A 22402-nucleotide genomic window follows, 5' to 3' on the forward strand; every position below is an offset into this window, starting at 1 on the left:
ATGATTCGACAGCATCAGTTATTCCTAAGCAGCATGACCAGCAGACCTCCTCCACTGATATAGGGGAGGAGCCATCACAGCAGGAGCAGGAGCAGCCGTTGAGGACCTTCCTGAGAAGGTTCAAACGACCACAGGCACCACGACGTCCTTGTGGGACTTAGTCTTTTTTAGATTTGTACTTAGTATTTTTGAAATTTTTATTGTACTATTTTTTTATACGCTTGATATTTTTATTCTATTTAATATTATTAATTATTAATTTTATTTTATATTATTTAATTTCAAGTGATTGGATATTATGCTTTGTGGATATGGATACACATACTCTAATGTGTCTCAGAACATTAGGAGAGAAAAAGTTATGCTAAAAGGGCTATAGAAATTATAACATAAATAATAATAATATATCAAAAAATTTAATTATGAGATGAATTAGACTGCACTGGTACATCTCGATCTGGTACGGGCACGAATAGCTACGTACGGTGCGGTATAGAAAAAAAATTAATTAATTTAAAATGAAGAAAGTAATTTGAAATGATGTTTCTTATTTGAATTAAAATTAGAATTTTTATTTTTTTAAATTTAAAATTATAATTTTTATTTTTTTTATTTTTATTTTTTATGATATTTTTTTTAAATTTTTAAGATTTTTTTGAGATATTTTTTTAAAAAATTAATTTTAAATGAAGAAAATAATTTAAAATTATATTTTTTATTTGAATTAACATTTGAATTTTTATTTTTTAAAATTTAAAATTATAATTTTTATTTTTTTCTCATTTTTTTTTCATTTTTTTCTTCTTTGTTTGGATATTTTTTTAAAAAATAATTTCAAATGAGAAAAGTAATTTGAAATGATATTTTTTATTTTAATTAAAATTAAAAATTTTATTTATTTTAAATTTTAAATTATAATTTTTATTTTTTTTCATTTTTTTAAATTTTTTGCTTCTTTATGGCACTTTTTATTTTTTTATTTTTTTGACATATTTTTTTAAAAAAATTAATTTTAAATGGGGAAAGTAATTTGAAATGATGTTTTTATTTGAATTAAAATTAGAATCTTTATTTTTCATAAATTTAAAATTATAACTTTTATTTTTTTCTCATTTCTTTCACATTTTTTCTGTTTTTGTGGTATACTTTATTTTTTAATTTTTTAAGATTTTCTTTGGGATATTTTTTAAATAAATTAATTTTAAATAAAGAAAATAATTTAAAATTATCTTTTTTATTTGAATTAAAATTAAAATTTTAATTTTTCTTAAATTTAAAATTGTAATTTTTTTCTCATTTTTTCTTCTTTGTTTGGAATATTTTAAAAAAAATAATTTAAAATGAGGAAAATAATTTGAAATGATATTTTTTATTTTAATTAAAATTAAAAATTTTATTTTTTTTAAATTTTAAATTACAATTTTTATTTTTTTTCTTATTTTTTTAAATTTTTTGCTTCTTTATGGCACTTTTTATTTTTTTTAATTTTTTACTTTTTTGACATATATTTTAAAAAAAATTAATTTTAAATGGCTAAAGTAATTTGAAATGATGTTTTTTATTTGAATTAAAATTACAATTTTTATTTTTTTTAAATTCAAAATTATAACTTTTATTTTTTTCTCATTTCTTTCTCATTTTTTCTTTTTTTATGGTATATTTTATTTTTTCAATTTGTTAAGATTTTCTTTGGGATATTTTTTTAAAAAAATTAATTTTAAAATTGAGAAAATAATTTGAAATTATCTTTTTTATTTGAATTAAAATTAGGATTTTTATTTTTTAAAATTTAAAATTATAATTTTTATTTTTTCTCATTTTTTCTTCTTTGTTTAGAATATTTTTTTTAAAAATAAATTAAAATTAAAAATTCTATTTTTTTTAAATTTAAAATTATAATTTTTATTTTTTTCTATTTTTTCTATTTTTTGCTTCTTTATGGCACTTTTTATTTTTTTATTTTTTTGACATATTTTTTTAAAAAAATTAATTTGAAATGGGAAAAGTAATTTGAAATGACATTTTTTATTTGAATTAAAAGTAAAATTTTTATTTTTTAAAAAAATTTAAATTTATAATTTTTATTTTTTTCTCATTTCTTTCTCTTTTTTATGTTATTTTTTATTTTTTTAATTTTTTTAAGATTTCTTTTTGGGATATTTTTTTAAAAAATTAATTTTAAATGGAGAAAATAATTTAAAGTTATCTTTTTTATTTGAATTAAAATTATAATTTTTATTCTTTAAAATTCATTTAAAATTATAATTTTTATTTTTTTCTCATTTTTTTCTTCTTTTATGATATTAAAAAAAGAATTTGAAAAAGAGATTGTAATTTGAAATGATGATTTTTATTTGAATTAAAATTTTAATTTTAATTTTTTTAAAATTTAAAATTATAATTTTTATTTTTTTTAATTCTTTTTTATGGTATTTTTTTTTTACACCAATTTTTTTTTTCAAATATTTTTTTAAAAAGATAATTTGAAATGGGGATACTAATTTTAAATGATAATTTTTATTTTTATCAAAATTATAATTTTTATTTTTTTATAAATTTTAAATTATAATTTTTATTATTTTTTTACTTTTTATCATTTTTTCTCTTTTTTTGAGAAAAAATTAAAATCGTCAAATAATATGACGTTTTTAAAAACGCCATTTGAAATGGCGTTTTTAAAAACGTCATTTCATATGGCGTTTTAAAAAATGCCATTTGATTTGATGATTTTATTTTATTTTTTTTTGTAAGTCGTCTACGTAGAAAATGTAGAAAAAAGTGGGTGACGTGGCGATGATAAAACGTCATTCAAAATGGCGTTTTATCCTATTTGCATCAATTTGATAAATAAGTTAAAAATTAAGTTATTTTTTTAAATAATTTTTTTTATATTAATTAGGTAAAGCACTCCTTAAAAAGGCAAATTCTTTGTTCACCGAGGATGGCATAGAAATTCCGACGTGGAGCATATTGTTTTGTCCAATTTATCTGTATAATTATTATTTTTTAATATATATTTAATATTTATAATTTAATTTTTTATTTAAAAATTTTATATGATACAAATATTTTTATTTTTTGATAAAATTATGACGTCCTATGTTCATATTATTATGACATCTTATATCCAAAAAATCATAATTTTTATCTACTGGATATCATAATATAACACTAAATACCATAATATGTATAAGATATCTTAATTTTTTTTAAAAAATAGAGATATTTTCATCATTTAAAATTTTTAAATGAAAAAATCGATCTGCAGGCATTAAATGCACATTGAAAAGTGATTGGACAAAAATACTCCTTCCAGATTATGATATCTTTGATTATATTATGATATCCTGCATTATAATTTGTCATAGGATGTTATAAATTTTTCCAAAGTGCAAGGATAATTTTATTATATAAAATTTTTAAACAAAAAAAGTAGATCTATAGACATTAAATATGCATTGGAAAGTCATGATTATAACTATGTGGACCAATCAGATAACATAGTATGCTCCACGTCGGATTTATCTACACTGCCAGCGGTGCACAAAGAATTGCTCTACCTAAAAAAGCAAACCAAGGCCTAGTTCTGATCCGTCGGAAGGCCACCTTCGAATTGGACCTGACCGGCCGGATCTCAACACACAGCTGTTCGGTTTGGGCCCAAAATTGTTGTGCGGAACAATCCGATCCAGTATTATGAGTTTAAAAATCTCATGCCTGGATCAGCCCAACAAACTATCACAAATGTTGACTTATAGCCTACTCAGAATAAAAGGTGAGAGAGAACAAGGGAGGAATAGAAGGTGGAAACTTATTTGGGTATTTGAAAGAGGTTTGGGTTGTCTCCTTACGCATGAAAGAATGATTGATTTTCTTTCGCAACATCAACTATTGATCATATCTTGCACATATTTCAAAGCATTCCAATCATTCCATCTGATTTTTATAGTGGATGTTGTGCATTGATGTTATCAAAAGAAAATATGAATTATTCAAACGATGCAACCCAGACCCTTCAAGACGTACAGCAGGCTGCCTGCTGCCTCCACCAAGTTTTATTATGTCTATGCAAGGCTACCACCTGTTGTGTAGATCATTGCTATGACCCTCTTTGAACAATTGGAAAAAAAAAAAAAAAAAATGCCAAGCATTCTGTATGAGGTATATCTGGGGGCACGCTCTTTTCGAGCTTCATTCTTTTGTCATTGTAAGTAGGATCATCTTTGACGTTCTCCAACCAAACCACTAAAGTTAATAAGTGTTTTGGTCGAAAGCGAATATCATAGCCATGGGATCTCACTCCTTGTGCTTGATTATATGATCAATTGTACTTGTAATTATTTTTATATTTGTGTCTAGGAATTAAATGTCGGATTCCAGCAGCTGTTATTTGGTTAGCAACTATTAGCATGCGGACCATTGACATACCCACATGGATTCTGCATGTAGAACTTCCGTCCATTCTATTGGTTGATTGTTGGTTGTAGCTTTTAATTTGATCTTGATATAATGCATTTATGCAATTTAATAAAATAAACTTGTGGCCATACCTTGTGGGACTTTGCCCACCTAAATGGATAGGGAGACTATTTTTTCAAAAAAATCGGCCTTACTACAATAGCTCAGGATTAGGGCTTTCAATTGGCTGCCTAGCTTAATAGGATGAAGTCAAAGGGTGTTGGATATTAAGCTTTTAGATTACTCGGATGAATATCGGAAGAATTTCATGGTATTTTAATAGAGAGAGAGAGAGAGAGAGAGATAGGGTAAGCACAAGGCCTGTAGGCAACCGCCGTTACTAATTAGCTCAAGATTCGGCATTTTGACGAAGTGTTAACGGCTTCCCGTGGCTGGTGTACCACAAGTCCTAAGCAAGACAAGCCATCACAGGAGTTTTAGTCGCCCTGGCCCCTTTTGTGTTCCCCTTTTCCCCTCTTAATAAATATTAAAAAATGGGCAATGCTCGTATCCATGGTTTTGAAATCTCGATTTAGGAATACACCTTGAGATAAGTTGGATGATTCGACCGATAGAAACTTCATTTCCTTCCTCAATAAGTACGTGAGACTTCTTCATTGCTTCATCCAAATTGAGCAGGAGGATTTATTTTGGATATTTTTAAGAAATCGATAGCCAAAAACATTGAGATCTATTTTTAAAATGAAAGAATCATACATAATTTCAAAAGAATTTTGAAATAGTGGCCTATTCCTAAGGAGCTTAAACCTAGCGGAAGAAAAATAAGAAACCCCACTGATTTACAACAAAATTGGTTTTCTTTGATTGTTGATGCCACTTAACCTATCCAGATATATGCAAGCATTGATTACATATGCAACCTTCATGAGTTGGGGTATATCTTTCATGCAAAAGAAGAATTCACCTTCCATCGCTTGAATCCACAGTTGGATCATCCACTAGTCACTTTGAGATCCATATAAGCAGAGTGATGGAGTTTGGAGTGCTTTGAGATTTTGAATGACAGGTGATCTAACGGTGGATTCATATAAAGGAAGATGAATCCTTCTCTCATAGGAAAATACAACCTCGATTCATTCTTAATTGCAACTAGTGTGCATCTTGTACTGGGTTGGATGGTTCAGCCAATAAAACCTATATAACTTTTGCTAGACAACAATGCAAACCTAAATCAGCTTAACTTCACAGTTGCCTCTAATCAAATAGAGTTCCAATTTCTATTTTGACAACTCATAACCCTACACCACGTGGATTACATAGCAGTGCATCATGCCAAGTACCTCACCTCATTTATGTGGACTCCATTCATCATGCACTCATTTCAAATTATGGCCTTCCCATATAATACCATATGGGTGGCCTACCTGGTATAGGGTATTATTTCTCCGTATGAGGCTGGACATCGATATTGACCGATGAGCCAAGCTGACCTAGCCCATTCCAAGCCAAGCAGACCATAGCAATGTCCATATGAAGGATGCCACTTATCCCCTTACATGGTAGAGATCCAATCATATAGCTTTTATGTCACATGTTTGGAAGATGAAATCATGGGCAAATGCATGTGGACGTTAAGAAGCTCCACGCGACATTCCCATGTGAGTATGAGCTTGGTAGTCAAACATTGCTGTGGTAATTAAGCCCCACAAGACTTTACCTAAAAAAAAAAAAATGGCCCCAAAAGTACCCAAGGGGGCAACCCCTCACGGTTTGCATGTGGTCAAAGGAACTGGACACATGGGGGGATGGTAATAAATAGAGAACTACCACATGTTCCATGCAGGTCTGGGCTGCTTAATATTAATTTCCCCATGGCAAGCCTCCTTTACGGTCATGGACAAAAGCTTGTTTGTTCATCCTAATACGGAGAATCAAGCATGGATCCTCTACGATGCAATTGTGGATGGCCATTATTAAGAGATAAACGATCATCAAATAAGATAATTCATAAATACATGCCATATCATATATAATATATGTTATTTGATAGCCATCCAAGGATACACGTTTCTATCATGTCCCCATATCCCTAAGCACCAATATCTTTCCCCTTCCCAAGATGGCAACTATTACAGTGGTATCATGGATGTTTCGGATTCATATCCGGAACGTAGATTTAGAGGCATGCCTAGCCGTATGCTTGCTGTGAAGAGGCATGCCTAGCCGTATGCTTGTTGTGAAGAGCTATATCTATGCTAAGATGAGCTATCTTAATATGAGCTGAAGCATCCTGAGCCTCATTTATACTGATAAGAGACATCCTGAACCTCATTCATACTGAGCTGAGGCATCCTAAGCCTCATTTATATTGATAAAAGATATTCTGAGCCTTATTCATGCTGAGGAGCTGAGGCATCCTCAGTCTCATTTATGCTAATAAAAGGCATCCTGAGCCTCATTCATGCTGAGTCCACATGGGAGCCTGTGAAGTCTAAAATTGCTTCATATTCTGAGCTCCTGATTGATGGCCCATGTAATTAATAGGATGGATCCTCATGTACCATGAGATGACACCACTCACTCAACTCAAAAAAGCCAAAAGATCAGGCACGGTCTTCGAGGATATTCAATGAGGATATTCAAATCCTCCCCTCAGTATATTGCCAGTAACGGCCTCTTCACTCCACGAAAATGATTAAGGACTGAAATATCTTGCCCCTATTATCTCAGTCAACTTATTTCTTCGATATACGTGACAGTTGTCCACCCCAAGTGGAACAACTCAGGCATAACTGACTCCGGTCTCCAATCTCGCGGGAGCGATTGAAGACTGAATTATCTCGTCTATAATAGCATGTCCAACGATCCTACAATCTCCGGATTGCACGATCTTATAGCTATGCAACCAGCTGTTCGACAGCCTTCTATATAAACTACTAGAGCTTCGAAGACCAGATAAGTCAATCAATCCCTCTTCAAGAGCTCGTTGCTGTTTCATTATTCTCTGAATCTGACTTGAGCGTCGGAGGGTTTTCGTCGGAGCTATAACTTTCGATTCAAACTTGTTTTGCAAATTACTCCAGCGCCAGCAATCCTGCACGAGGCTCAGTCATCCAACCTCAACCAATTTCGACAACAACAGCAATAAATGAAATTTTTTTCTTTCTTTTTTTGAATGGAAATGGAAGGAAGGAGTTGCCTCCCTCTCCCCCAGAGTCTATTAAAAGAAAAGATAAAATTAGGGGAAACTTGCATTGAAAGAGCCTAAGATAGACTTCTTCTTGTTATGGAACACCCTACTCCTTCCAAATTTTCCAACAGAAGGCTGGTACAGATTGATTCCATGCTCCTTTGAAAGGATCATCCTCCTCTTCCTCCATAGAGTCCCTGTTGCATGATGCAGGTTGGCACGATGTGTGCCAACTTCTCTTGCTTTCAGTGTTTTGGTTTGGGCAGCACTTTGGTTGATACTTGTATACTGCAAGCCAATCAGGTGCAGTCCTGTTCTAGCCCTTCAAGTCTCACCGAGGGCCCGACCCTGGTTATGGTTTAGCCCAATTTGATTGGGTGGTTCGATCAATGTTACCTGAACACCCGATGCTGGTATTATATGTCTACCTGTTGAGAAGTATTTGGCATGAGAAACTTCTAAAAATGATTCTCAGGAAGACGTGTCTTTTGTATGTTTGCGTAACTATTGTTTATTTATATCTGCATTAGTTATTTAGTTAAGCTTATTGTAACTTTAAGATAAAAGATTTGCTGATTGTTATGTTAGACTCGATAACTTTTATGCAGAATATCCAAAACTAGACATGTAGGTGATGACAACAAGATTTTAATAGTATGAAATGTAGAAGCGTGTAGGAACTAGTGTTATCCAACCACTTCAAATTTTAGGTTATTTAATGTATCTTAACAATCGAACAATTGAAACATCTTATAAAGTGTTAGCCACATTAAATAACCTAAAATTTGAAATATCGGAGTAGCACTTGTTCAACCACTGATCCAAAGTAGTGTTTGGCTTGAAATCTTCTTGAATCAGGCATGATAGTTATGTCCCAGGCCACATTGGTCAACTCAAATGAAGCATACAATTTCAATATCTGTATGTGCCTATTATGGTGTAAAATGAAGGATATCATTAGTCCCATACTGATTGTGAGTCAAAGAGAACTCTAACTTATATAGAAAAAGACCATCATTTTCATGTGAGGCATTTTTTGAAGGATAAAATCGTGAGGTTCATGGACGGATAATACTTCATGTACCGAGCCATGAGATCATCTTCGCCACATAAGGCATCTTTTGAAGGCCAAAACCGTGCCATGGGACCATCTTTGCCGCATAAGATATCTTTTGAAAGGCAAAATCGTGAGATCCATGGCTTAGAGCAGAAATTATGTCATTTTAGTGCACTGTTCCATGCCCAAGTTTGTATCAGAGAAAATAAAAAAGTGCTAGAGAAAATAAACAAATGCTCGAGTTAACCGATGAATCATCAAAAGGATACGGCGGGGATTGAATGATCAATGCAGTTGCTGTGGTGACCCAACAACTTGACACCCGTTTGCTAGTTGTTTGGAAATATAACATACAAACTTTTTTTTGATTTTGTTACAATTTACGTGCTAAGTTAGCAAATTGTAGTTCTACTGGCAGTTTTACATAGAATCCCCCAGTATATACAACACATTTGGCAATCAATTTACCTAGCTATGGACATCGGCCGGGCCTGGACCTAGTACACCCCAAATTTTCGGTTTATTGGATTGCCTCGACAACAAAATCTAATGTAAATGGCCATGCACATCCCTAATTTTTGTGGATGTTGGAGTATCCGTTTGAACAAACTTGCATAGTTTCTATTTCTTCCAATTTTTTGCCACCTAGTTCAACAGATAAAGTAGGCTTTTACTGTATGTTTCCCCACTATTATAGCCCAAGTGGCTCCAATTAAAGGCAATGCCAGTTTGTCCAATAGCCACCTACATCAGACAAGTTAAATCGATTTAGACCAGTTTTACGAGTCCTGTTATATTCTTTCATATAACTAAAATTTATTGCTCAAGTTCTTGTATGATAATTCACTGATCACTTGAATCATGTTAGAACGTGAGAAAAGACAAAACCAGAAGGCATGCCTCTTATTCCAGTTATTCCTCTCTCTCCTAGATTGAAGAAACTCAAGCAAGAAGGAATAAATTTTCCAAGATTTAGATGTGGTCAGCAAGCAACCAAGAGATGCATAATAATTTAGTAAACAATTAAACATTACAGGAATCCGAAGGACCACAACTAGGTGCTGCAAGAAACACGGAAGACAATCAACTTCCAATTCATCATCACTTCGTGGCAGGTCATGGAAATGATCAGTGGATTACAGATCAAGGCAAAGTAGCCCACGGCATGCGGCATTAACTCAATTATGGGGCATCTCTAGTTGAATAAGCTCCATCGTTGTGCTACTCCATGATAAAGAAAGAGACAAAAAGGAAAAGTAGAGCCTAACCACTCTATTATTCTAGATTTCGACATGTTGTACTGTGTATGTGGAGCTGGCCCATCATTATATATAATAAGGAGACAGTAAGTGTCCACCAACGCCCCATCTTATTCCAGAATATAAATCGAATAAAAAAAAGGGAGAAGGTGACTTAATAGTGCACTGGAAGGTGACTCAATGGTGTACCAAACACTATCCTTTTCCTTTGCTTCCTCTCTACTGGATCCAAGTTGAGAAAAGGCCCCACGATGCTTACCTCTCACCATCTCAGGACAAGAGCTCCTGAACCACCGTTGCATTATCTATTCCCATGCATTCAACGAGAGTAGGTTTGTCTAGCTTGCAATTCATGATCAGTAGAGAATTTTTTACAGATACATTAATGTTCATATGTTTTTGTATGTTTCTATGTTAAATTAAGAGATGTGGAGCTAAAATATATTCCTAATTGAATTCAAGTGATGAACGATTTACTTAGTTAATTAGAACAGAACCAAAGATCTAAACTGGATTAGAATGATTGGACAATATATGTCCCTTTCTTCATAATGAACGATGTCATGTTTATGGAAAAGAAGAACTCGTCACCTGCCTTCAAAGAGGAAGGCCTAGAAAGGTTATTCCTGGATGTTAACGTTACTAAGGATATATATATGTGAGAACATCTTCTAGGATGATTGCACCTAAACATTTCTGACAAAATGACCATAGCTTCAATCAGCTTTCAGCTTCTTGCGTGTGACTTGACTAACATTAATTACTAGCCTAAAACTAATTCAAGTTGCCTTCACCTCTAAGAAAAGTAACGACTTTGAATAAGTCAATGGGACTATTGATGAAAAGCTACGTCAAGAAGCTTGACTAATGATGTAACCATGCAGATAAATTTTGAGCCCTATGGTTACATATTCAAAAGGCTCTAGTGACAAGTCTATAGTCGAAAGTAAATCCAAATTTAAACTTAAACAATTGGAAAAACTTGTAACTAAGCTGAACACGTACTCTAGATCTCAAACATCACATCTCCACCCATTTTTCCTTCTTCAGACAGCCAATGAACATTTTATTCGAACAAATAGCAGAGCTAATGTTATGCAACCTGAATACCACCTTTTTTTTTTGTATAAAGGATATCAGGAGGGGAAGATGCTCTAAAATAAGGAAAAATAAAAGAGAACAAGATAAAAAATATATATGAAGTCCAAGAAACCACAGTACCATATCTCAAGCCTCACCTAATTAGTTTTTTGAGGAACAAGCCCCTTTCTAATCTATATCCTAGTTTTCTTCTTTAGATCAGCGAGCAACAACCATCCAAAAAGGCATGAACAGTTTTCTTTTTCTTTTTTTTTTTTTTTGGGTGGTGGGGGGGAGAGCGTGGGGCATCTGAATAGATTCTCACGTTAGGTCCAAATATAGTAAACCTAAGTCGCAATCAAATACATGTCTGAAATCTAAACAAGGCGTAGACTAATCAAATGCATCATGGTCTAATAACGGGGCATGTTAATTTTCAACTCAAACAATATCATTTTCATTGCATGCCACGCTCATCCATACGCTAAATTCATCACATCAACAATGACAATACAATCATGACAAATAGTAGGTGTTCCAATCACCAATGAATGCATGGAGCATCAGCCATCACGTGGTCCTGCATAAGTATCTGTCCATTCTGTACATTCAATGAGCAACAAACTTTTTGTCTGTCATCTTTCTAAGTTGTTCTAATAATCTCCATCAATACAAATTCACTTGATTTACCCCCTTTTTTTTTTTCCATGTACAATTCACATTTTCACCTAGATGATAATAATAATAATACATTTAAACCATACATATTCTCAAATAATAATAATAATAATTTTCAACCACTCCCTTCCATGCTAATTACAGTGCTATAACATATAATATTGCCACTCTCCTTTCTTACATTCTCAACAATGTGCTTGCAATCATAGTGGTTTACTGTGCATATCTAAACAATTACTAATGCAGTAGAAGACAAGGGAGAGACAATGACGTTCGGGGCAGGGTGTGTCCTAATAGCCTTTCAGGGCTGTCCTTCCCCCTACCCATAACCTTTCTTATCTAAAAATCCTAATAATTGAGCTCTTCTGGATGGGCACGCAGGATTTCTTGCCATGCCGGGGACCGAGATGATACTGTGTCCCGGTTATTGGCTGGTTTCCGCTACCAAACGCGAGGAAAGTAGCGTGGGGGAAACGGTGACGTGCTTCTCCGGTTGGCCGAGCCAAAGTGCTTCTGGATGCTGCCTTTCCGGTAGACCGGTTAATAATCTCCCTTCTGGTTGGGGGTTCTGGTCCAACCCACGGACGATAGGAAGAAGCTGTGGGTATCGTTCTCATTGTCTGAAATGTTTGGTGCAACCAAATGGATGCGTGTCGGCGAGAGCAAGAAGGGTCCTACAGCATCAAAATTTATATAACTAGATTTCAATTCTAGCTAAAATCTAACGCACATGCAATGTTTGTGAGTGAAACCATAGATAAGTTTACCCTAGTTCTGCTAATATTTTTTTTTTATTGTTGTGATGTCATATTGAAATTTTTAATTATTTTTTAGCATTTTAGGGAAAATGAGGACTAAATTGAGGGAGGTAAAATTATTTAAGGATAGAGGTGCTGATGAATTGAGTAGAAATATTATTTTGCTAGATCAACAAGGTTCCATTATAATATCAAAGATATGAATTTTTGAAAAAAAAAGAAAAGTTTTGACTCTAGATTGGGTGGGATTTGATATCTCCCAAAAATGCAATCCAATAACTTTCCTCCATGTGACGATTGTCGATTATTACCTCCACTCCAGTACAACAAGGTTGTATGATTCGACTTAATTATTTTGGGCCAACGAGTATTGAAAATTATTGTATTTCATCCAAAAATATTTCCAAAAAATAAAGGGAGGGGTATATAGATTCCACTGTGCCACTTTTAAAGCTGGTCCTCTACTTGTTTGTTAGCGGATGGGATGCCATGTTGCACAGAGATATTGTCTGAAAGGACTTTTACGTCTATTTTCTCTTGGACCGTTCTAAAATCACAGATGCATTTGAGTCAAATATTGACGCAATATAATTCATTAATGAAAATACAGATATTTTCTATTTTATTTCAATTCTTTTATAATATACTGATTTCTCACTTAGTAACGTAAACAGAAGTTGAGAAAAAAATATAAAAATATTTTGGTGAAGTTTCAACTCGCATGACATGCCGGGTCTCAGAGTCCTTTTCCTAATTAATAAAAAAAAATTATTTATCTAAATAATTTAATTTTTAACTTATTTATTAAATTGATACAAAATTAGTAAAATGCTATTTTGAATGATGTTTTATCATCGCCACATCACCCCCTATTTTCTACGTAGATCACGTCAAAAAAAAAATTAAAATAAAAAATGTCAAATAATATGGTATTTTTAAAAATGCCATATTATTTGGTATTTTTTATTTTCTCCCTCCAAAAAAGAAAAAAATGTTAAAAAATTAAAAAAATTAAAAAAATTTAAATTTATAAAAAAATAAAAATTTTAATTTTGATAAAAATAAAAATTATCATTTAAAATTAGTATCTCCATTTCAAATTATCTTTTTAAAAAAATATCTAAAAAAATTAGTGTAAAAAAAATTAAAAATACCATAAAAAAAAGAATCGAAAAGAAATAGAAATTATAATTCTAAAATTTAAGAAAATAAAAATTTTAATTTTAATTCAAATAAAAATCATCATTTCAAATTACAATCTCCTTTTCAAATTAATTTTTTAAAAAAATATCATAAAAAAAGAAAAAAATAGAAAAAATAAAAATTATAATTTTGAATAAATTTTAAAGAATAAAAATTTTAATTTTAATTCAAATAAAAAAATAATTTTAAATTATTTTGTTCATTTAAAATTAATTTTTTTAAAAAATAGCCCAAAAAAATCTTAAAAAATTAAAAAAAATAAAAAAATACCATAAAAAAGAAAAAATGAGAAAAAAATGAGAGCCAAATAAAAATTATAATTTTAAATTTAAAAAAATAAAAATTTTAATTTTAATTCAAATAAAAACCATCATTTCAAATTACTTTCCCCATTTCAAATTATTTTTTTTAAAAAAAATATGTCAAAAAAATAAAAAAAAAAGTGCCATAAAAAAGCAAAATAATTAAAAAATAAAAAAATTATAATTATAATTTTTAATTAAAAAAAAATAAAATTTTTAATTTTAATTAAAATAAAAAATATCATTTCAAATTATTTTTTCCATTTTAAATTATTTTTTTTAAAAATATTCCAAACAAAGAAGTAAAAAATGATAAAAAATGAGAAAAAAATAAAAATTCAAATGTTAACTCAAATAAAAAACATAAATTCAAATTATTTTTTTCATTTAAAATTAATTTTTTTAAAAAATATCCCAAAATAATTATGGGGGTTAAAAAAATAAAAAATATCATAAAAAAGAAAAATATCAAAAAATAAAAAAAAATAAAAATTATAATTTTAAATTTAAAAAAAATAAAAATTTTAATTCAAAATTTTTTTCAATACCGCACTATACGTAGCTGTTTGTGCCCATACCAGATCGAGATGTACCAGTGCAGTCCGATTCATCTTATAATTAAATTATCCGATATATTATTATTATTTACATTATAATTTTTATAGTCCTTTTAGCATAATTTTTTCTCTCCTAATGTTCTGAGATATATTAGAGTATGTGTAACCATATCCACAAAGCATAATATCTGATCACTTGAAATTAAATAATATAAAATAAAATCAATAATTAATAATATTAAATAGAATAAAAATATCAAGCATACAAAAAATAGTACAATAAAAATTTTAAAAATATTAAGTATAAATCTAAAAGAGACTAAGTCCCACAAGGACGTCGTAGTGCCCGTGGTCGCTTGGACCTTCTAAGAAAAGTCCTCAACGGCTGCTCCCGCTCCTATTGTGATGGCTCCTCCTCTATATCAGTGGAGGAGGTCTGCGGATCATGCTGCTTAGGAATAACGGATACTGTCGGATCATCTACGGATGCTGCTGTGATAATTTTTTATTTGAATTAAAATTAATTTTTTTAAATTAATAATTATAAATTTTATTTTTTATAATTTTTTATTTGAATTATAATTTTTAATTTTTTAAATATAAAATTATAATTTTTATTTTTAAATTAGAATTACAATTTCTATTTTTTTTCAATTCAATTTTTTCCCTTTTTTCTTTTTTTTATGGTGTTTTTTATTTTTTTACACCAATTTTTTTTTCAAATATTTTTTTAAAAATAATTTGAAATGGAGAAAGTAATTTGAAATGATATTTTTTATTTCATTAAAGTTAAAATTTTTATTTTTTTTTAAATTTTAATTTATAATTTTTCTTTTTTTTTCACTTTTCTTATGGCATGTTTTTCTTTTATTTTTCTTAAATTCAAATTAAAATTTTAATTTTTTTATAACTTAAAACTATAATTTTTATTTTTTTCTCATTTTTCCCATTTTTTCTATTTTTATGAAATTTTTTTGAGGTATTTTTTTCATTTGTTTGGAATATTTTTTAAATAAATTAATTTGAAATAGAGAAAATAATTTGAAATGATGTCTTTTATTTTAATTAAAATTAAAAATTTTATTTTTTTAAATTTAAAATTATAATTTTTATTTATTTTTTATTTTTTAAAATTTTTGACTTTTTTATGGCACTTTTATTTTTTTATTTTTTTGAACATTTTTTTAAAAAAAAATAATTTGAAATGGGGAATCTAATTTGAAATGATGGTTTTTATTTGAATTAAAATTAAAATTTTAAGTTTTTAAAATTTAAAATTATAATTTTTATTTTTTTTCTCATTTCTTTCTCATTTTTTCTTTTTTTTTGGTATTCTTCATTTTTTAAAATTTTTAAGATTTTTTTAAGATATTTTTTAAAAAATTAATTTTAAATAGATAAAATAATTTAAAATTATCTTTTTTATTTGAATTAGAATTAGAATTTTTATTTTTTTAAATTCATTCAAAATTAAAATTTTTATTTTTTTCTCAATTTTTTTTCTTTTATAATATTTTTTGAAAAAATTAATTTGAAAAAATTAATTTTATGGTTTTTTTATTTTATGGTATTTTTTAAGATCTTTTTTGAGATATTTTTTTAAAAAATTAATTTTAAATTAATTTTAGAATTATAATTTTTATTTCTTTTTGATTCTTTTTTAATGGTATTTTTAATTTTTTTTACATTAATTTTTTTTCAGATATTTTTTTAAAAAGATAATTTGAAATGGAGATACTAATTTTAAATGATAATTTTTATTTTTATCAAAATTAAAATTTTTATTTTTTTTATAAATTTAATTTTTTTATTTTTTACTATTTTTTTGGAGGAAAAAATAAAAAATATCAAATAATATGACATTTTAAAAAACGTCATATTATTTGGTATTATTTATTTATTTTTTTTGATATGGTCTATGTGGAAAATAGGAGGTGACGTGGCGATGATAAAACGTAATTTAAAATGGTATTTTATCAATTTTGTATCAATCTGATAAATAAATTAAAAATTAAATTATTTAAATAAATATTTTTTTATATTAATTAAGAAAAGGACTCCCGGATCTCACCGGTCACAAAGCCAAAATCTAATCAAAAGGCGCACTAGTTATTTATTACACATACTGCAATCCTTTTTCCTCTGCCATAATGCAATCTTTTTTACCATGCCTGTTTCCCAGACATTTCGTAATCTTTGTAACTCACCTAGCACTTTTACCCATAAAGAACACTTACCTAACAGGCTTTAGAACGTCTTATAGTGAGTGCCTTTAATCTATTTTATTTTATCTTATTTGCCATCAATTCCACATGCTGAAGCGGCACTCCGAAACGACGTGCAAAAGAAGCAGCCCACAAGAAAAGACTAGCCAACCCTACTCGCCCACACGCGCAAGCCCGTCGCTGCCAGCCTTTTACATGCCCATCGCGAATCTCGAAATCAAGGTGGAGACCCAACGGCCAGGATGGAAACTTCCACCTCTCCCTGCCAAAGCGCTTCCGACAAGCTTGCGAACTAGATCCGGCGAGCCGAACACGCCCGGCGGATAACTCCACTGCTTAACTGCCACGTACCCCAAACTACGTCCAATGGAGCGTCGCCACTTTAATGGTGCAGGGTTTGAAGAACAGGAATGCCAGCTAGGAGAGAAATGTTCAGAAAGAAAAAGAGCAAGATGTCGGAACCGTAGTCGCAGATATTACTATGCGACCAGTGGTACGTGTCTACGAGGAAAGGCCACATCTCCGTTCCTTTCGCGTGGCTCTATTATCCGTGCCCCCGCGTAGAAATTATTACGCTGCAAGTACGTATCTTATAATTGCTGCGAACATGAAGTGGATTGGTTCAATTCAAAAGTTTCACCTGCATGCCCTTCGTCACTTCCAGCGCCAGCTGGCGACACTGCAATACGACACGTCTTGGATTCCAGCCTAGACTTGCGATGGAAGTCAAATATGTCTCCTTCACTGGCCTGACCAGGACTCCCGCCACACCATCCTAAAGTTCACCGAACCAACGGCCGGAGATGGCCTACGCTCACCAATAATTCCATCATTTATTTATTTATTTATCTATTTTTTTGAACGGATGGGGACATCGAGATATCTGCAGGCAACGGCATGAGCACACTAACCATCAGCAACGTCAAAATAAACGCCCAACGATCTCGACCGTCCAACACGGAAGGCCAGGAGTCGTTCTGGTGGTCCAAGGACCAACAACCGGTAGAATTTTGCTCGCTCCTGGTGGGACCCAAGGGCCACGCCCACGAAAGCGATACTCCACCATCCGAGCCAACGACGCACGCGTCGGATTCCCGTCCACTACGAATACCGTCATTTGGGATACGCGGGTATTTTTGTAACGCAAGGAAGAATTGAGCCGGAAATTTGCCACACTCCTCTCTTTTTTTTTTTTTTTTTTCATTCCGAGTAATTAAAGCCACCAACGTATTCACTCCTCGTGTTCCCAAGCCACCAACGTATTCACTCCTCGTGTTCCCGCCGTCGGACGCCCTCTTACCGTGTTAAAACCCCCTCGTCTCTCTGTCTCTCTCCAACTAGTCTGCTCGAAAAGAAGGGAGAGAAAGCTTCAAGCTTCCCCCTGATGGCGAGATCGAAGACGAAGCAGCTCTCGTACATCACGGTCCCCTCTCAGATCATCCACTCCCTCTCCTCCTCTTCTCTCCAGAACCTGCTTCTCTCCCCCAAGAAGGCCTCGAGGTCGGGGAACCGCCTCTTCTCCCTCGCCATAAGCCCAAAGTTCGTTCTTTCGTTCCTCTTTTTCTTCGCTCTGGTCGGAACGCTACGCATCGGGTTCCACCTGGACCCGCTCCTCCCCTTGCCCCCCATGCCCTGCTCCACCTTCGGCGAGGTGGCCACGGCGACGGCGGCACGGACGGCTGATTCGGCGCTGCTGATCGCGGCTGCGGGAGGAGGGGAGTGGAGGGAGGAGTTCTGGAGGCAGCCAGAGGGGATGGGGTACCGGCCGTGTCTGGGGTTTAGCAAGGAGTACCGTCGGCAGAGCGAGGCGGTGCGGGCGGACCGGAGGAAGTACCTCATGGTGGTGGTCTCCGGCGGGGTAAACCAGCAGCGGAACCAGATCGTCGACGCGGTGGTCATCGCCCGGATCCTCGGCGCGGCCCTCGTCGTCCCAATCCTCCAGGTCAACGTCATCTGGGGAGACGAAAGGTATTGCCTTCCTCGCCGGAATCCCAATCGAAGCCTAAATTCTAAATCGCTTATCTTTCCGTTCCTCGCCTCTTTTTTCCTCTCAATTCGAATTTTATCTCAAAATAAAAGTTCTCGATATTTTTCCATATATTTTCGTGAAAAGATTCTAGTGCTTTTGCTGCCTTAGATTCGACGATTTTTGGAGATAAATCGTGAAATCTAGCGTTTGGAAACCGTGTTTCCATTCCCAGATATTGATGGGTCTATTATTGCTATATTTCTGTTCATGGTTTAACGGGCACATTTTGTGCTTTGGTATCGTCTCACCGCGGTAGGCGTACCGATGGAACGATTTGTTTGGTGAGAAATCTAACATTTTTCATTGTCGTGCGTGCCCTGGGCAGCGAGTTCTCGGATATATTCGATTTGGAGCATTTCAAGAGAGTTCTTGCGGACGATGTCCGGGTGGTGTCGTCGCTGCCGTCGACACATATAATGACGAGGCCGGTGGTGGAGAAGCGAACCCCTCTCCATGTTTCGCCGCGTTGGATTCGGTCGAGGTATCTCAAGAAGGTGAGTTCTTCGGTCCCAGTCCTTCTGCTACTACTCATATTGCAATGTGATATTGTTTGATTAAAAGCGTCTTTAAAACTTTGGCCAAACGTCACCAACGAAACATAGGAAGACACTGTTGGAATTTTGTTTTAGAGAGCAGAAACTAATGGAAGTGGTAGTTCTGTTAATTAAGTCCGAAGGATATTAGCTGGCAAAGGCCTGCATTATTTAATATCTTATTAAATTAGATAAGCTGTCTGAACTAATATTGTTTAATCCTTAGTGTCTAGTCGGTGATCACTATTGCTAAAGAATTGTATTATTTCGCAGCCTATGGAACTTGTTAGCTGTCATTTTTCTTCAACTACCGACATATAATTAGCAGGCGATATGATTGAAAGAAGTGCGTTGTCGTCAAAGAGGTTCCTGTACTGATATCCAATAAATCGGCAATCCGTGACAAAAAAAAGTTGCAATAATTGGATTGTCATGATGACCTTGTTTCTGCGCTACCTTTTAAAATTTTCTCAATTTGTTAAACTTAGCGGAAAGATTTCATTTTTCTCTATCAGTGTGTTGATTTAGTTCGTGTATGATGAAGACCTTAAAGGGAATTTGGGCTACATGTATACCTGAACCGGTCATTTACATTCTGTGCTCTCCCTTTGCAGCTGAACAGAGAAGGGGTATTGCTTCTGCGGGGTTTGGATTCCAGGCTGTCAAAAGACCTTCCACCTGATCTCCAAAAGCTCAGATGCAAGGTAATCAGAGTCTCCAAGTTTTTGGTTTTCTTTGCTCGGTTTAATCTGCTTTAAACCGTCCATTATAATCAAGCATATAATTATTTGCCAGGTCGCATTTCAAGCGTTGAGGTTTTCGGCCCCCATACTGGAGTTGGGCAACAAGCTTGCCGTGAGAATGCGGAGCAAGGGACCATACCTTGCACTACATCTACGAATGGAGAAGGATGTATGGGTGAGAACTGGGTGTCTTCCTGGCTTGAGCCCCGAGTATGATAAGATCATCCAAGAAGAAAGGAAGCGCAGACCGGAGCTCCTCACTGGAAGGTCCAACATGACCTACCATCAGCGCAAGCTCGCTGGCCTCTGTCCATTAAATGCACAAGAAGTCACCAGGTATGGGCTGTGAACAATTCGTTGAAGCTAGCACAAATCCATATTTGTGTCTGGATCATCTGACTTGAGATTCTTTCTAAAATTGCCGTTAATCAGATTGCTTAAAGCACTGGAAGCCCCGAGAGATGCGAGGATATACTGGGCTGGTGGAGAACCATTTGGTGGACCAGCTGCCTTGCAGCCGCTGACCAGAGAGTTCCCCAATTTCTACAGCAAGGAGAATCTATCCCTGCCTGGTGAACTGGAACCATTTGCCAATAAGGCTTCTCTTGTAGCTGCTGTTGACTACATAGTTTGCGAGCAGAGTGATGTCTTCATGCCTTCCCATGGGGGGAATATGGGACATCTGATGCAGGGGCACAGGGCATTTGCAGGTCACAAGAAGTTCATTACCCCAAACAAGCGGCAGATGCTCCCTTACTTCCTCGACACCTCACTTCCGGAATCTGAGTTTGATCAAATCATAAAAGAACTGCACAAGGGATCTCTTGGGCAGCCAGAATTCAGGAAGATTGGGAGGGATGTCACAGCCTATCCGGTTCCTGAGTGCATGTGCAACAGTACAAACACAAGGTCAACAATATAGCCAGATGTTGAAGAATCTTCTGTTTCATGGGACTAAATTGCAATGGAGAACTCTCCAGAGACATTGCCCTGGAGTTTTCACCCGAGCAGCCGAAGACTTGGGGACCGAATTCAGAATATGAGGGCTTCCTGCTGATCTGGAGCCAAAGTTTTGCTAGGGAATCCAGTGTGGAGGGTTGCCTCTCCATCTGAAATCAGAGTTCGCGTTATATATACAGAAGGGTTGAGACGCACAGATACACACAGCTCAAGATGAATTCATACACAGAGCCCCCCTTTTTCCTCTATGTATATTGATGTTGTTATTTATTCTTTTTCCATATGGTTATTCATTATGTTTTGGGAATCAATTATGAGGATGATTATTTTAATTCTTTGCTGTGCTTTATAGAATGTATTTACGTATTAGTTATTTGTATACTTCTAGTTTCTAATGGGAGAGATCATAAATGATTAATTGGACCACATTTTGGCTTACAATGAAAAGCTTTCCCTGCATTTGCCCCCAGTTTAATTTCCTTATTTAAACTTTTGGCAATCGAAGGGAAACCGATGTTTCCAAACCGCAAAAAGGTTTTCTACTTCCCACTGGTCTAAGGTTGTGTATAATCAATAGGTTAGTATCACATTTTATTGCTTTCCCGTGACTGTACTTAAAGTTTTAAAAAGCTGTTATTTTTTGGACAAGGGGCTTTTCTCTATTCTATATTCATGCGTCCTATTCAGGCTGAAGCCCAAGCCCCTCGGCAAACTGAGCCACTCCTTGTGGAGTTGGTACTTTGTCCAACCTAGAGTCCAAATAAGGGCACGTGCCCTGTGGCATTTAATCTCATCTCTTCGGTGGTGCTCTTTTTCAATTTGCCACGCAGCGGATATGACATATAGCTTGTACTTTTAGTTTATACACACTTGTTAATGTTCCGGGCACCTTCGAAGTTCGAACCGCTACACCAAATGTGTTCTTTCAAAAAATTGCAATCTTCGGTGACTAGACTTCCCTAATGTCAAAATTTATGTTGGGCCAACTACAATTTGGTTGTGTAATCGCATAATTCAGCCTGTACGGTTACAAATGTATACTCTCAGGTTGACTGTCACGAAGTCTAGACTGGTGCCACACATTTAAGAATAAATCAATCAAAGAGGCGTAACTCGCTAGTTGTTCAGAGTGGGGCCTTTGGGACAATTTCAGAGTGAGAATGATGTACTACCCTGTTTTGGGTAGGTTTGTTTATGGAGCTATCCTGTCGGTGGAAATTATATCCTAGATCCAGTCTATTAACTCAAGGTTTGTTTATGGAGCTATCCTGTCGGTAGAAATTATATCCCAGATCCAGTCTATTAACTCAACTATAAACTGGACCCATAAAATAATTTTAAAAAAAATCAAACAAGCCCTAGCTTATTGAAGGATTGCAATATCATAAGTGGAGATATAATTGTTTCAA

The 22402-nt window shown here is 33.5% G+C and overlaps 1 protein-coding gene across 1 annotated transcript; it reads left to right on the plus strand.

Moving 5' to 3' along the window:
• Positions 1-17967: 17967 nt before the first annotated feature.
• Positions 17968-21325, plus strand: LOC105050213 (O-fucosyltransferase 20). Its single transcript, XM_010930145.4, has 5 exons — positions 17968-18696; positions 19083-19251; positions 19905-19994; positions 20086-20369; positions 20466-21325. The coding sequence occupies exons 1-5, from the start codon at positions 18113-18115 to the stop codon at positions 20953-20955; spliced, it is 1617 nt and encodes a 538-aa protein (XP_010928447.1). The 5' UTR covers positions 17968-18112; the 3' UTR covers positions 20956-21325.
• Positions 21326-22402: the final 1077 nt, after the last annotated feature.

The sequence above is a fragment of the Elaeis guineensis genome, chromosome 8, assembly GCF_000442705.2.
Source record: "Elaeis guineensis isolate ETL-2024a chromosome 8, EG11, whole genome shotgun sequence".
Taxonomy (NCBI): Eukaryota; Viridiplantae; Streptophyta; class Magnoliopsida; order Arecales; family Arecaceae; genus Elaeis; species Elaeis guineensis.

Bases quoted from the DNA above. Each gene is read 5' to 3' on its own strand.
- LOC105050213 (XM_010930145.4), top strand. From the start codon at position 18,113: ATGGCGAGATCGAAGACGAAGCAGCTCTCGTACATCACGGTCCCCTCT. The intron at 18,697-19,082 runs GTATTGCCTTCC...TGCCCTGGGCAG, and splicing joins GTCATCTGGGGAGACGAAAG to CGAGTTCTCGGATATATTCG. The intron at 20,370-20,465 runs GTATGGGCTGTG...GCCGTTAATCAG, and splicing joins AATGCACAAGAAGTCACCAG to ATTGCTTAAAGCACTGGAAG.